At 32.2% G+C, this 13,785-nt stretch overlaps 1 protein-coding gene across 9 annotated transcripts in view; it reads right to left on the bottom strand.

Annotated features, from left to right (window-relative positions):
• LOC111060104 (meiotic recombination protein SPO11) overlaps positions 1-13,785 on the bottom strand; it is a 74,337-nt gene that overhangs the window by 43,756 nt on the left and 16,796 nt on the right. For 2 of the 9 annotated variants that reach the window (XM_039423868.1, XM_039423862.1), the window contains exons 1-2: positions 5,030-5,111; positions 1,039-1,137 (exon numbers count right to left, since the gene is read on the bottom strand). In XM_039423868.1, coding sequence (XP_039279802.1) covers positions 1,039-1,137; positions 5,030-5,082 — 152 coding nt within the window. In that variant the 5' untranslated portion in view covers positions 5,083-5,111. Of the gene's footprint in view, positions 1-1,038; positions 1,138-5,029; positions 5,112-8,184; positions 8,391-13,785 lie in introns of those variants that run through there. The other 7 variants (XM_039423867.1, XM_039423864.1, XM_039423863.1 and 4 more) reach the window with 5 other exon arrangements.

Consider the following 13,785-nt stretch of genomic DNA (forward strand, 5'->3'; position numbering starts at 1 on the left):
TTTAATCACAGAAATGTTTAAGTGAAAACGTTGGGCGCAAACCTTCTGCCATGAGGAGACAACTAAATTTATGAAAAACTGGATAGCTTGAATAGTGATCTGATATTTGTTACACGTTTTTAGTCTAAGACAATTTTTAATGTTTCTTCAATCGGCAGGAAAACTTTGGTTTTTCAAAGTTATCTTACTCCCTTATTTTGGGGTATTTTCAGAAATCAAGATAAATATCCTACCAAATTTCCTACACGAATACAGTGTAAGTTGTATTATAATAGCTACAGTACTTACGTACTGTATAGTACAGTACCTGTTCGTTTTTACCGTATAATTATAAGATAATAGAAAGCTTTATTAAAAACAGCCATAACTTCCTTGTTTTCGGATATTTTCGAAAACGGGACTTACGCTTTAAAGAATTTGGGGTCGCTGAATCCAAATCCGAAATCAGAATCTTTCTATCTTCATTTTCAAGAAAGATAGTTTTTGAGAAAAAGTGGTGACCGGAGAGACGTAGAATCACCATGTGAAAGTGACGATTTGTTCGCTAGTATCTCGATCCAAGCCGGTTTCTGCTTGCCTCGAGGGGAAAAGACGTGACAAAACGAGGTTCCTGGATAGGAGTCACCATGTGAAAGACACGATTTGACTCAATGTACTTCGACAAAAAAACGTGAACACTGTTCAGTGTTCAAGTTGCACGTCTCCTATCGTGTGAAAGTAGCCGTTGGGTGCAGTTTGCGGCGCGCCATTGCTAACAATGCTTTTACAAAACTTCCCACGGCTTGGGTTGGAGTGGTGTGGGTCTACTTTGCGGCGGGCCTAATGCCCACATGAGCTCTGGGCTTGTGTAGATGGATGATGATGAGAGATGAAATCTAACATGAAAATAAGTGATTTACTCTCCCCAGATGAAAAAAAACATTAAACCTAATATGTAAGTTTGATGATCCGAAGACTGGTATTGTAGAGCGATAGCTAGGATTGTATCACTGAATTTATGCATATGAATTTGTGCATATTAACGATAATATTATCTACCTTCCACATCTGTTTCCACCTTCCATTGTGTGAACTGACTTTCTCTCAGCTCTCTTATCCACAGGGCTCAGCAATTCAACAAATTTATGTGGTTTACTGCTATGAAACAATAAAAGGATTAATCACATAGCTATCATAGTAAATCATTCTAATTATTCAATATTGCTATTCAATATAAACCTATTTCAACACTGAGGAATTGTTTTTATTTAGTGCCACCAACAATAGTTTTATGTCAGTTTTTTTAGTGAAACTAATTTCAATCGTGTCATGTAATGTATCATGCATAGGCCTATCAAACTTGTTAGACGCTAGCTTATTGTGCTTATTAACATTTTTATGCCTTCAACTGACACATTCATTTAATTTTTGTTAAATCTCAATGACCAAATCCACCATTAAAGCTGAGATTGTATAAGATAGGGGCGAGGGTTTTGCCATCCTCAAAAGCAATCTGGATAGTAAATTGTCTTCAATCTCGGTAGAGCACTTGGCATGGATCATTCATTCCGAAGACCATGCTGCAATGAGGACAGCAAGCCTGTACCTAATCAATTTATAAAGAACAAGGTAGTCTTTAGTATGGAAATACCATTTTTAATAAAATTGTAGATCACGCTGTACTGAGATTAGGCTAATTTTATATAAAAGTTATCGTATGGTTATCTGAATTGATGCAATTAAGAGATAAGCTATGACTGGCTAGACGTCAAGTGTTTCGGCTCCGTCTTCCTGTTGCTTATTTGGTGGGTTCTACTGTGTTTTTTGAGGCGTATTTTGGCAAGGTGATTGTCTAATGTGCTACGAATGTCTGTGTGAAGTTATTTTGAAATTTTATTCAGTGGTTCTCTACCAAATTGAAATTGAAGTGAAAATTTATTCGTATCATTGGAAGAACGGTGCCGGGCTGTGTTGTTTTTGCCTGTCTTTTCGCTTTCGCTACAATCAATTCCTTATCTACTATGGCTTCAAAGAATAAACCCAATACTCGCTCAACTAAGGACGATGATGATAACTCCTAGGTTCTAAGTTACTTAAAATGTAGAAATTAAAAAGTGTAGGGATGAAGTGGACTCACTAAAATCTGAGAACAAAGAACTAAAACAGCTAGTTGTGAATTTGAAATCGGAAGTTCATGGATTACAACAATATTCTAGAATTAACTGTGTTGATATACATGGTGTACTCTTCTCTAAAGACGAAAATATTTTCAATGTTGTGTTACTTCTTAGCAGTCGCCAAAACTATACAATTTGATTTAAAACCCGGTCTGGTGGATGCTGTTCACAGGCTTAGATCTAAATTGGGTAAGTCAGGACTCAATCCACCTGCAATTATTATAAAATTTATACGACGATGGGACAAAGATGAGTTCATTTGCCTGGCCAAAGTTAAGCCTGGTTTTCCCGCATCAGACGCTGGTTTTGTTTCCGAGAATAAAATATTCATTCATCCATCTATGAGTTCCGAAAACAGGCAACTGTTCTTCTTAGCTAAAACCTTGGCTCGAGCATCAAACTACAAGTACGTTTGGTTCAAAGATGGAAAAATTTTTATTCGAAAAGCTCAAAACTCTCCGGCGATACTTGTTTCTTCGAAGGAACAAATCCAGGACATGAGGACATGAGTAAAGGATCTACTGCGGGACAGAATCAGGTGACAGCTGATCCAGCAGCTGCTGCTGAGTCTGGAGGTGCGAATTCGGGGTCGAAAGACTGATCTTAGGAGACGTTCGGATTCTCATGAGATTAGAAATTGTTGTTTTCAATTGTTTATATTGTGTATATTTTTCATTGAATATTTTTTTTTTCAAAAAGTGTGGATCGAATGGAACTCAGCATTTTACTTCTATATTGATCTACATAGATAAATCAGATGAGATAGACTTGTTCTTTGATTTTTTATCGACATCAATGAGTATGAATGATAATTTTCTTGTTTTTTTTTTGGTAGTTTTACAAAATTCGAATCTAAGATTATTATTATTTTCTCTATTTTTTGCCTGTCTTTCAATGAGTATGAATGATGATTTTCTTGTTTTTTTTTGTTAGTTTTACAAAATGCGAATCTAAGATTATTATTATTTTCTCTATTTTTTGCCTGTCTTTCAATGAGTATGAATGATAATGTTCTTGTTTTTTTTGGTTAGTTTTACAGAACGCGAATCTAAGATTATTATTATTTTCTCTACTTATTGCCTGTCTTTGGAATGAACTGTTTTTTTTTCTTTCATCATATATCTCTATTTCAAAGTAACTATGTACTCATTATTTTAATATTAACTAACTTATGAATTATGAAAGATTATTTTTCATTTTTGCCTTTCTTCAAAATGGACTGTTTTTCTTCTCCATCATATATTTATTTAAAAGTAACTATGTACTTATTATTTTAATATTACTTCACTACTGAATTATGGAAGTACAGGATCTCTTTGAATTGTATGATAATGATAATCTTTCAACTAATGAGATAGATGACTATCTGAATTATATTCCCTCTTGCTATTCCAAAGATGCAAAGTTTTATAATATCCTTACAATGAACATACGTAGTATAAATAAAAATTTTAATGAATTTCTGTGCTGCCTTGAGAACAGTAAAACCAAGTATGATATTATTGTGCTCACAGAAACATGGATCGCTGATGGTGTTCCATTCCTCTTCAACATTAAAATTATAAACAAAAGTTCAAAGCTGAATAAATGTGATAGTCTTTGTATATATATATATATATATATATATATATATATATATATATATATATATATATAAGGGAAATCTACAAATTAAAACTACTGAGCTGTGATATTGATGAATATAATGCTATTTGTCTCGATGTCGAAACATTAAGTGGGAAGTTTCTGAGATTGATAGGAATCTATCTTTCACCAAATAGGTAGTAAAATTGATGAATTTTTGGCGAATTTAGACAAATACTTGAGTGGCATTCCTGACAATATTGATATTTGTCTAACAGGTGATTTGAATTTAAACTTGAATCACTTTGATAAATTTGTTGCTGAATACATTTATATTTTGAGTAAAAATGGTTTAAGATCTCTTATAAAAGGTAATACCAGAGTCACAGAATTATCAACGTCTTGTATAGATCATATATTTTTAATATCTAAGGATAGATTTGTCATACATATAGTCTAAATAGCAATATCTTGAAGACAAATATAACTGACCATTATTCAATTACGCTTCATATAGGCTATAAATGCAATGTTGTCAGGAGTGTCTTATTGCCTAAGAAAATTAAAAAGATATTACGCTAAATTGAAAGAAAGTTTGAGCACTGAAACCTGGTCCCAAATTGTTCATAATAGTTTAGACAGTACAGATGTTTTGGTAGAACATTTCCTAAATATTATTTCCAACCATATCCAACTGGCTACTTATGAAGTATCTATATCCCATAAGAGCAGACCATTGAATCCATTGATTGTTCCTGGACTCATAAAATCGATAAATAATAAAGATAAAATGTATAAACGGCTGAAAAAAGAACCACTCAATTTAAAACTAAAGCAAGACTTGAAGAATTATAAGAAAATACTAGATGAATCAATAAAAATGGCTAAGGAAATATATTACAAGAATCAAATAAACAATTGCAACGGTAATCCTAAAAAGCTTTGGAAAAAAGTAAATGAAATCATAAACAAAAAGTCTGTAGAGAATGAAGGAATTAATATTGATCCAGACACTTTAAACAACTTTTTTGCTCATGTCGGGGAGATGCATGCTCGGTCAATTTCAAAGACAAATAGTCATTCTGAACTAAAATATTCTAAACCCAGACATAACTTTGCTAATTCGTTGTTTTTAATTCCAGTTTCTCCTCTTGAAGTGGAAACTGGAAACTGGAATTCTCCTCTTGAAGTGGAGGATACAATAAAAACTTTAAAGAATAATGCTAGTCCTGGAATTGATGAAATTAGCAGTGTTACTTTAAAACAGATAGCAGAGTTTATATCCTTACCAATTGCTCATATTGTGAACACTATTTCCACTAAAGCTTCTTTCCCAAGCCATTTCAAAATTGCCAGAATTAAGCCATTTTTTAAAAAAGGTGATAGGAATGATCCCTCCAATTATAGGCCTATAAGTCTACTTAGTAATTTAGCTAAAATAACAGAAAAATTATTGAAAAAACGCTTATTTGATTATATAATTTAATATGATATTCTTGAAAAAAATCAATTCGGTTTTCAGACAAACAAAGGTACAGAAGATGCACAAAGTCATTTTTTGAGGATAGTAATTGACAGTAAACAGAAATAAAAAGACAATAGCTGTTTTTCTTGATCTCTCGAAGTCTTTCGATACGGTTCCCCATGATAATTTATTTAAAAAACTAGAAAATCTAGGAATAAGAGGCATTGCTCTTGATTTGTTAAAAAGCTTTTTGTGTGATAGGTCGCAAACTCTTTCATTAAACAATTTTAATTCATGTGAGAGTGCTGTGCGGTTACCCCCTTTTGGATTGCCTCAAGGAACAGTTTTATCCCCTCTTCTTTTTCTTTTGTATGTAAATGATTTCCTTAAACTCAGTCTTGATAATGGTAAAAATAGTTTCTTTTGCTGATGATACAGCCACAATTTTTTCGCATGAGAGTTGGACCAATGTTTTTAAAGTTGCTGAGGATGACATGAATATAGACAAAAAATGGTTGGACTCAAACTCTTATTCTTAATATTTCAAAAACCAAATTCATAAATTTTGCTGCAAATGCAGGTGGTCAACCAAATGCAGAATTTAGAATGAAGCTGCATTTGAACTGCACAGACACTCTCACCTGTGACTGCCCATCTATTGAAAAAGTTAATGAAATTAAATATCTGGGTGTAATAATAGACGAATATTTGAGGTGGAGTTCACACATAACTTTCCTTTGCAATAAACTAAAATATGCAAACTATAAATTTTACAAAATTAACAAAATTTTCAACTTGGAAAGTCTTAGGATGATATACTATGCTTTTGTACAGTCTATAATTCAATATGGTTTAGTTGTATGGGGTGGAGCCTATGGCACTCACCTTCTTAATTTATTTTTGATTCAAAAGTACCTAATTCAGAAAATTTTGAAAAATCCTAGGTTATATTCAAGTGAAACCCTCTTTGTTGAATTTAATGTAATGACAATAAGGTAACTTTATTTCAAAAGACTTCTTAAACATATTGTGAAAAATAAAGATACATTTATCAGAACTGATAAACTGTTTTATAACTTAAGACCTGACACATCTTTGAAATATATTATCCACGATTCAAAGTTGAGCTTTCTATGAAGACAGATCATGTATATGAGCACTGGATTTATAAATATTTTACCTTTTGATTTTAAATTAAAAGTCCAAGATAGAATGATTGATACTTGGATTAAGGAGAGGTTCTTTTTTTCACTGTGAGCGGAATGGTGGTAGTGCCAATTTGATTTGTCTTTTTCCTCATTTAAAAAAAATTTTCTCATTTAATTTTGTTTTTCATTCGTTTTTAAGCTATCTATGTATTTACTCGTTTATTCTTTTTAGTTGATCTACTTTTTCAAGTTTTTGTTTTTCTTTTTATTTATTTAATACTTCCACCAGCGGGCAAGATGATTTTTCTTTTGCTGGTGGCGCCTAAAACATTCTACTTTTATCTTAGGTTTTCATGATTAGTCATGTTCTATTCTATGTTATTTCTTAGTTTAAGATATTGTGTTTTTGTTAGATTTGTCTATTTCAAATTTTGTAATGTATGAATTTTTGGCAAATAAATCAGCTCCCCAAACTTGGGGAGCTGATTGAATAATTTGGGGGTGCTATGTGGAAGCTTTTCTGAGTGCCAAACAACCAGCTACGAGATAATATATCTAAATTCCCTCCACTTCGAGTTTGGTGGACAATTCCCAATCAACTCGACAGAGCAGGAATGTGTATAGTCCTATAATTAGAACTTATCTTATACTTTCACAGTATTGGATACGTTAACTGACACTGATATTTGAGGGAATACAGCTTTAGACCGTCATGCCACAACCTTCATCGATAACAATAAAGTTTTGAAATAGCCTATTGACGATTCCAAAGGAGAGTAGGTTAACAAATCTCCAACTCACTTACAGTTCAACTTAGTTGTAAATACTTCTTTTAAATTCTTCAATTTATTAAAAGATTCAACGGTACCAGGATACCGTAGTGCGGTACCCTATAAGTTATACCGTCAACCGGGGTGACTTTGTCCCACCTCGCGGAAACTCGCGGAAATATAATCAAATCTCTCTGTTATCCAAAATCGATGTTCAATATCGAAAGCCGTAGCCCTAATCATTATCAAGGTTCTACAATCGATATCTTGTTGACTCTCGATATGAGTTGAACTATAGGGCGCACTGAGGGGATTGCTGGTGGAGAGGAGAACTCATTGTATTCCATCAGTGTATGGCTCTATAAATACCTAAGTCTATAAATAGATAAGGCTCTATAAATAAATAAGTATTTATAGTGCCTTACATCAGTGAGTTCTTAATGTTGAACAACACACTGGTGAGTTCGTATATTTGAGTTTCTGTTGTTGTAACTAGCTATTAGGTGTTAACTTTCTTGGTTTTTTCGTTTTTTGACGTGTCCTTGTGGTCTTGTGATAACATTATGGACCTAACATACTAAATACAATCGATATAAAACCAATCTACCTGTTGCATCCTGTTATTTCGTTGTCGGAGAACTTTAAATTTGATAAGAAAACCTCTTTCCAAAAGTCTTATGACATTGGTGAGTACAATTTATTTTTGCCTTTTTATTATATTTCAGTTGGTAGGCCTATATCCATAGGTAGTTGTTTTTGAGCTGTTTCCAAATTTTCACCAACTCTAAATAATTAAAAGTTGCAGGTTTTGAAGATCAAAATACAATTATTCATGAGCGAGTTCTCCAACCCAGGGGGTCACTAGTCTTAAAGATTGTCAACAACAAACAACTCAACTACATCTTATCATCAATACTACGCACTACTCTCTACATCAATACTACTACTCTCTACATCAATAACTACATCTTACTAAATAACTTAACATCTTAAGAAGCAAACGTGAATTCATCAATATTGATGGCTGAAATGCATGCTTTCCTGTCAAGTGTCCGACTAACCCTGAATGTTTCTCTGCAGTCTTCGAACGGACATATTGCTCCTTCTATCGCAGGCCTATTACTCTTATGAACATTTTAAAGATGACGCTGTAAATTATAATTAGTGGACAACAGTTTTTTGCATAAACCACAATTAAAATGAGATGATTTCTCAGACATGATGGCTACACGTGTTTACTCAATGGCTGCCGACTGTACGTGATCATTCGTTCACTGGTTCACGCATTGATATAGAGAATAAGATTAAGAAGAGCGAAGTCCGCTATGATGCCTCTGCGCTAGTGTAGCTACCAGAAATTTCGGGCAAGAAGTCGGGTATTTGTATTCGCTGTGTAGAAAAAGGGCCTTTTTCAAATGATAATATTATTTTATTGAAGCAATAAAAAATATTCAAAGTATGGTAGTTTCATGCAGTGCTTATGGATGTACGAATCGGCATGCGCCAGATAAAAATATTTCTTTTCATACGTAAGTATTTTTATATTTTCATCGGTCATGTTTCATGCAGGCTAAGCCTAGTGCCAAATGATCGTTTCTAGGAATATTGTGCTTAGGTTGATTCATTATCATTATTTGCCAAGTAATAAAATATAAGTTTCGGTAATATTATAATAAATATTTTATTTCCATAGATACAATATAGGTACCCATATTCCATTCCATTAATTTGTCTTATATTGTAATATTTTGTGGACTATGAAAATATTGTATGCTAAATTTGTATTATAAAAAATATTATTTGCTAAAATTGTCTATAAATTCTTCATCATTGCTATTGTTTTATTTTTTCCGTTCTTATAATATGTAGTTATTTATTATCTTATATCAAATAAATAGGAGTATAGAGTATAGTTAGGTACCTATACTTAAGTTGCAAAACGAATGAGAAACAGATTCACGAAATATTGTGATAACGGTTAATTTATTATTATTTGCCATCTAATAAAATATACGGTAATATTAGCAATCTATAATTTTTGTTTTATTTTTCCCGTTCTTATAATATGTAGTTATTTATTATCTTATATTAAATAGAGGAGTATAGAGTATAGTTAGGTACCTATACTTAAGTTGCAAAACGAATGGAAACAGTTTCACGAAATATTGTGATAACAGTTAATTTATTATTATTTGCCATCTAATAAAATATACGGTAATATTAGCGATCTATAATGAATGTTTTATTTTCCATATCCTAAATACATGGTAACAGGAAAATATTTTTAAAATGAGATTCATTTGCTAATAGAATGGATCAAAATCTGTAGTGAGGTAGGTTCACTAAATTAGATGTTTGGTCGAGTTAAAAATAATGTTCAATGAACAAATCATTGTATCATATGGTAATGGAAATGACGAAAAGTTGAAAAAAATTATATTGAAATCCATCAAGTATGTCGAAAGATATAACACAATAAAAGTCGATGTTTTCCCATATAAGTCTGTCTGGGCGCCTGACTTCTTGCCCGATATTCAATGGCGACGAGAAATGAAGGAGGCATCATGATTCCAAACGCTTGAAGGTATAGCTTAGTCATCTCTATAAAAGGCTAAGCCCCTACAGACTGAAATCACACCACAGCCCAATCTACTGAGCCTAAAAACTTGAGATTTTGCACGATTGTTTATGGTAGCCTGAAAACATCCACTAAGAAAGGATTTTCAGGAATTTGCCCCCCTGAGGGAGCTGGGCCCCCCCCAAAATTTTGTACTTTTTAACCGCTCATTGCACAGCAAAGTCATGAGGAACTTTTTTGTTCAGCTACGAAAAAAAATTAGATCTATGCAGAAAAATTTCGATCAGGAGCACAGGGGGGTCCAGGAGAGGGCATTTTTCGAAAATTTTGATGTAAAATCACACTACAGCTCAAACTAATATTGTCCTACAGACTTGAAACTCTGCAAAAATATTCTTCAAACATGCTAGACGCGCACTAAGAACGGATTTTGAGATATTTTGCCTCTAAGGGTTTCAAAGGATGAAAAAGGATCCTATTAAGTAAGGTTATGAACATGGTAAGGTGAGTGCCATATGGAAATGAGATAATATTTATTTATTGACATGTGATATTCTAACATATGTTGTAATCATTGGAAATAACAAAATAATATGATAGAAATTAAAAAAAGAACATCTGTTCTATTATTGCTTTCTACCTGATTCCACTCAACCTCAATAATATTGTTCTGATAATTGATAAATATGTTTAATAATATTATTATTGATATAATAAAAGTATTGTTTTAATAATTGATTATTATCATTGATATAATAATAGTATTGTTTTGGTAATCAATAAATATTTTTATTTTCACAAACTCTATATAATTTATAATGGTGAATGTGAAACAGCTGCATCAAAGAAATTATCTCAAAAACATATGTTTAGGAGAGCCATAGTTTTGAAATTCGTTTTCCTGATGGAATTTATAAGCCCACTACACGTGGCATGTATTATTAATTTTTCAGCTAGAACAGTTTTTTGAGACTGCTAAATAAACGTCTACAGTTTTATCAATGCTGTATCGGCAATATGAAGATGCATGCAGTTAATAATTATGTCTTTAAGTAAAGGTGTTGATATCTACATGATAATTATTCTCTACCATTTTTATTTGATTAAAATTTCAAAATTATTCAAGCCTTGATAGAATGATTGACTCACTGTACAGTCAGTCGAAAATTTTAATATTGAAATGAGGGTTATTTTGGCAAGCTGAACAAAAAAGTGAGGTCCTATGCACCTTTTTTATATTATTTCTTCAAATGAAAAATGAGTTTTGTTGGTTGTCAAAACTCCCCCTGGAAGAGAACTATTCATTTTATCCTATCTTTTAGTAAAATAACAATGATTTCTGCATTGAATAACATCTATCTTGCCAACAAGAATCGAACTCTTTGTGAATTTAGATATGACCTACACTTTAGATTTATATAGATCTATTGATTTATATAGTAATAAATTCATGGAAATTGAAGTCCTTTTTTCAGTTAGTTGATGATTAGTTGATGAAATTGATTATCAATAGAGAAAATGATTATAATTTCATCAATACAGAATTAGTTGAATGAATTGTCGATGTACTGAGTTCTTGGTCAACAATAATTCAATATTGGTATTTATCCAATCATTATTTTTTTCAGAAGTTATTTCATTTGAATTAGAAAATATTTATAAGCTCCTATCAATTTATCATTCGTAACAATGAATTCTTCAAAACATGAATTTAATCAAATAAAAAATTGCCCATACTGTATTCATGTTCGCATGTTTTCCACTTGTGATGGATAGCCAAAATATTGTGGAGCGAGATGCACGGCGAATTGTAATCGAGGGCTCTGATTGGCTGAAAAGTTCAGCATTCGGAGTGAGGTGAGGCGAGCAGTTAGAACAAGCGGCACCACGGCGAATAGTTCGGAGTACGGTACGGCGAATGATTAACAGCTGATTTTTAACATTATGAAACATATGCTCATGTTCGTTGAAAGGCAAAATAGCCCAGTCAATTAAGGTTTTTTCGATCCGAGAATTAAATAAAAGCTGAATCTTCTACCATCGATAGAACCCTCCCAGAGGGTCATTCTCCCAAAAGTCCCAAGAAATCCCCTTGGAGCTTTCCCCCCTAGCCCCCCTCAAAGTTGAAAAATGCAGGTAATCACGGAGAATCAATTATCTCTGTACCCATTGATCGGAAACAGCTTTATTATATGCCATTCGATTCGTTACATTATGGACTACAATATTAGTTATATTCATTTTTTCAATAAAATCAACAGTTTTCTTGATAAAATAATATATATGTAAAAATTGAGGGGGTTTGCGATTTGATTTTTTTGTTTTCTTCGATTAACTTCGAAGCAAGTAGTTTTAAAGAAAAATGAGCCGAATAATTAATGTAGCCACTCTTATTGCAAATACATTGATGTATATTGTTATGTATTTGCTATTCGATTTGACGCCGTGGAAGGGGAAACAGTCGACGCGGAACGGCGCGGCTGACTCTCTTAGCCATAGTAAACAGCAAACTGGAAATCAATTATCTCTGTAACCATTAATCGGAAAAAATCTATCATGTGCCATTCGTTTCGTTAAATTAAGGACTACAATATTAGTCGAATTCATTTCCTCAATAAATCGTACAGTTTCCTTAATAAAATAATATAATGTAAAAATTTAGGGGTTTTTCGATTTGATTTTTTTGTTTTCTCCGATTAACTTCGAAGCAAGTAGTTTTAAAGAACAATGTGACGAATAATTATTGTAGCCACATTCATTGCGAATCCATTGATGTATATTGTTAGGTATTTGCGATTCAAGTTGACGCTGTGGAAGGGGAAACAGCCGACGCGGCTGACTCCCTTCACCATAGTAAACAGAATAATACTGCTGTCTACATTGCATCTCATTTACAGTATGTTGCTCGAAACAATCAATTTTGTCTATTGTTTTGACATGCGCAGTATATAGATTTTCACTTTTCAATACTCTTAAAAAATATTACAATTTTCATGATTTAAACATGCTCATGATAAAAATTAGGATTTCGTTGTTTTCTCACAGAATTTATTATATTAATTTGAAGTGTGCCTTCTCCTTACGAGTCAGAGGTAACACAATTTGATAACTCTAGTTTCAGATAATGATGTTTTTCAACGAAGTTTCATGATATATTATGTGTCCGACTCTTCTTCTCATCCTTATTTTGTGAAAAATGAAGATTCAAAATTTATTTTCGTAGCTTTTCCTGTGTTTTAACTTGTTTCATCACTCTTTATAATTTAAACACTTGATAATGGAATGAATATCATCAGATCACGTGAACAAAAAAAATTTTCAAGCTGAAAGTAGATTAATTTGTTGCACATTCGGTTCAAATATTAACAAATGTTACCAAATATTATCAAATATAGTGAGAACGAATTATTCTGAAGCTTACTATTCTCACTGAACATGAAGAGGCAATACCAAGCCAGAATCGCAGTTCCGTTCAAATCATTATTATCAGAGCTTTCAAATTGATGCTATGTAACTATGGATGTTATCCCCATCTCACAATTTCCCTATTTATCCTTATCCTGATTCAGAATAAAGTAGTTGATCTCTATAATCACAAAAATCAATGTAAAGTCCTATAATAAATAGTAAAAATAACAAAATTTCTAGTAATAATGCAACTTTTTCTAGGTATGAATTTCAAGGCTCATAAAATGACTTTTTCTCAATCACAGGCAGAAATTCCAATGATTATCATAATAGTAATTTAATGGAAACTGTTTATATTGTACACTGTTCAACGTAAGATAAGCTACATATTTAAGGTAACCAACTTATTTAGGATTATCATGTTGTAATATTACATTTTTTCTCACATTTGAATCGAATCTTCAATTCGAGATCTTTGGAACTTTATAGTAAATGTCAGAGTCATCAATAGACGGACAAACTTTTTGACGGAGAATTTATTATCGTAAATGTTTGTTGCATTGTTCCATGATGTCACCGAGGCAGGGTTAACAAATTACTAGATAAATGGTTTATTTAAATCGAGATATATATAAAAATTTAAAATAACATTTTAAAATAAAGTTTTATTGAGAAC

The sequence above is a fragment of the Nilaparvata lugens genome, chromosome 3 (assembly GCF_014356525.2).
Source record: "Nilaparvata lugens isolate BPH chromosome 3, ASM1435652v1, whole genome shotgun sequence".
Lineage (NCBI taxonomy): Eukaryota > Metazoa > Arthropoda > Insecta > Hemiptera > Delphacidae > Nilaparvata > Nilaparvata lugens.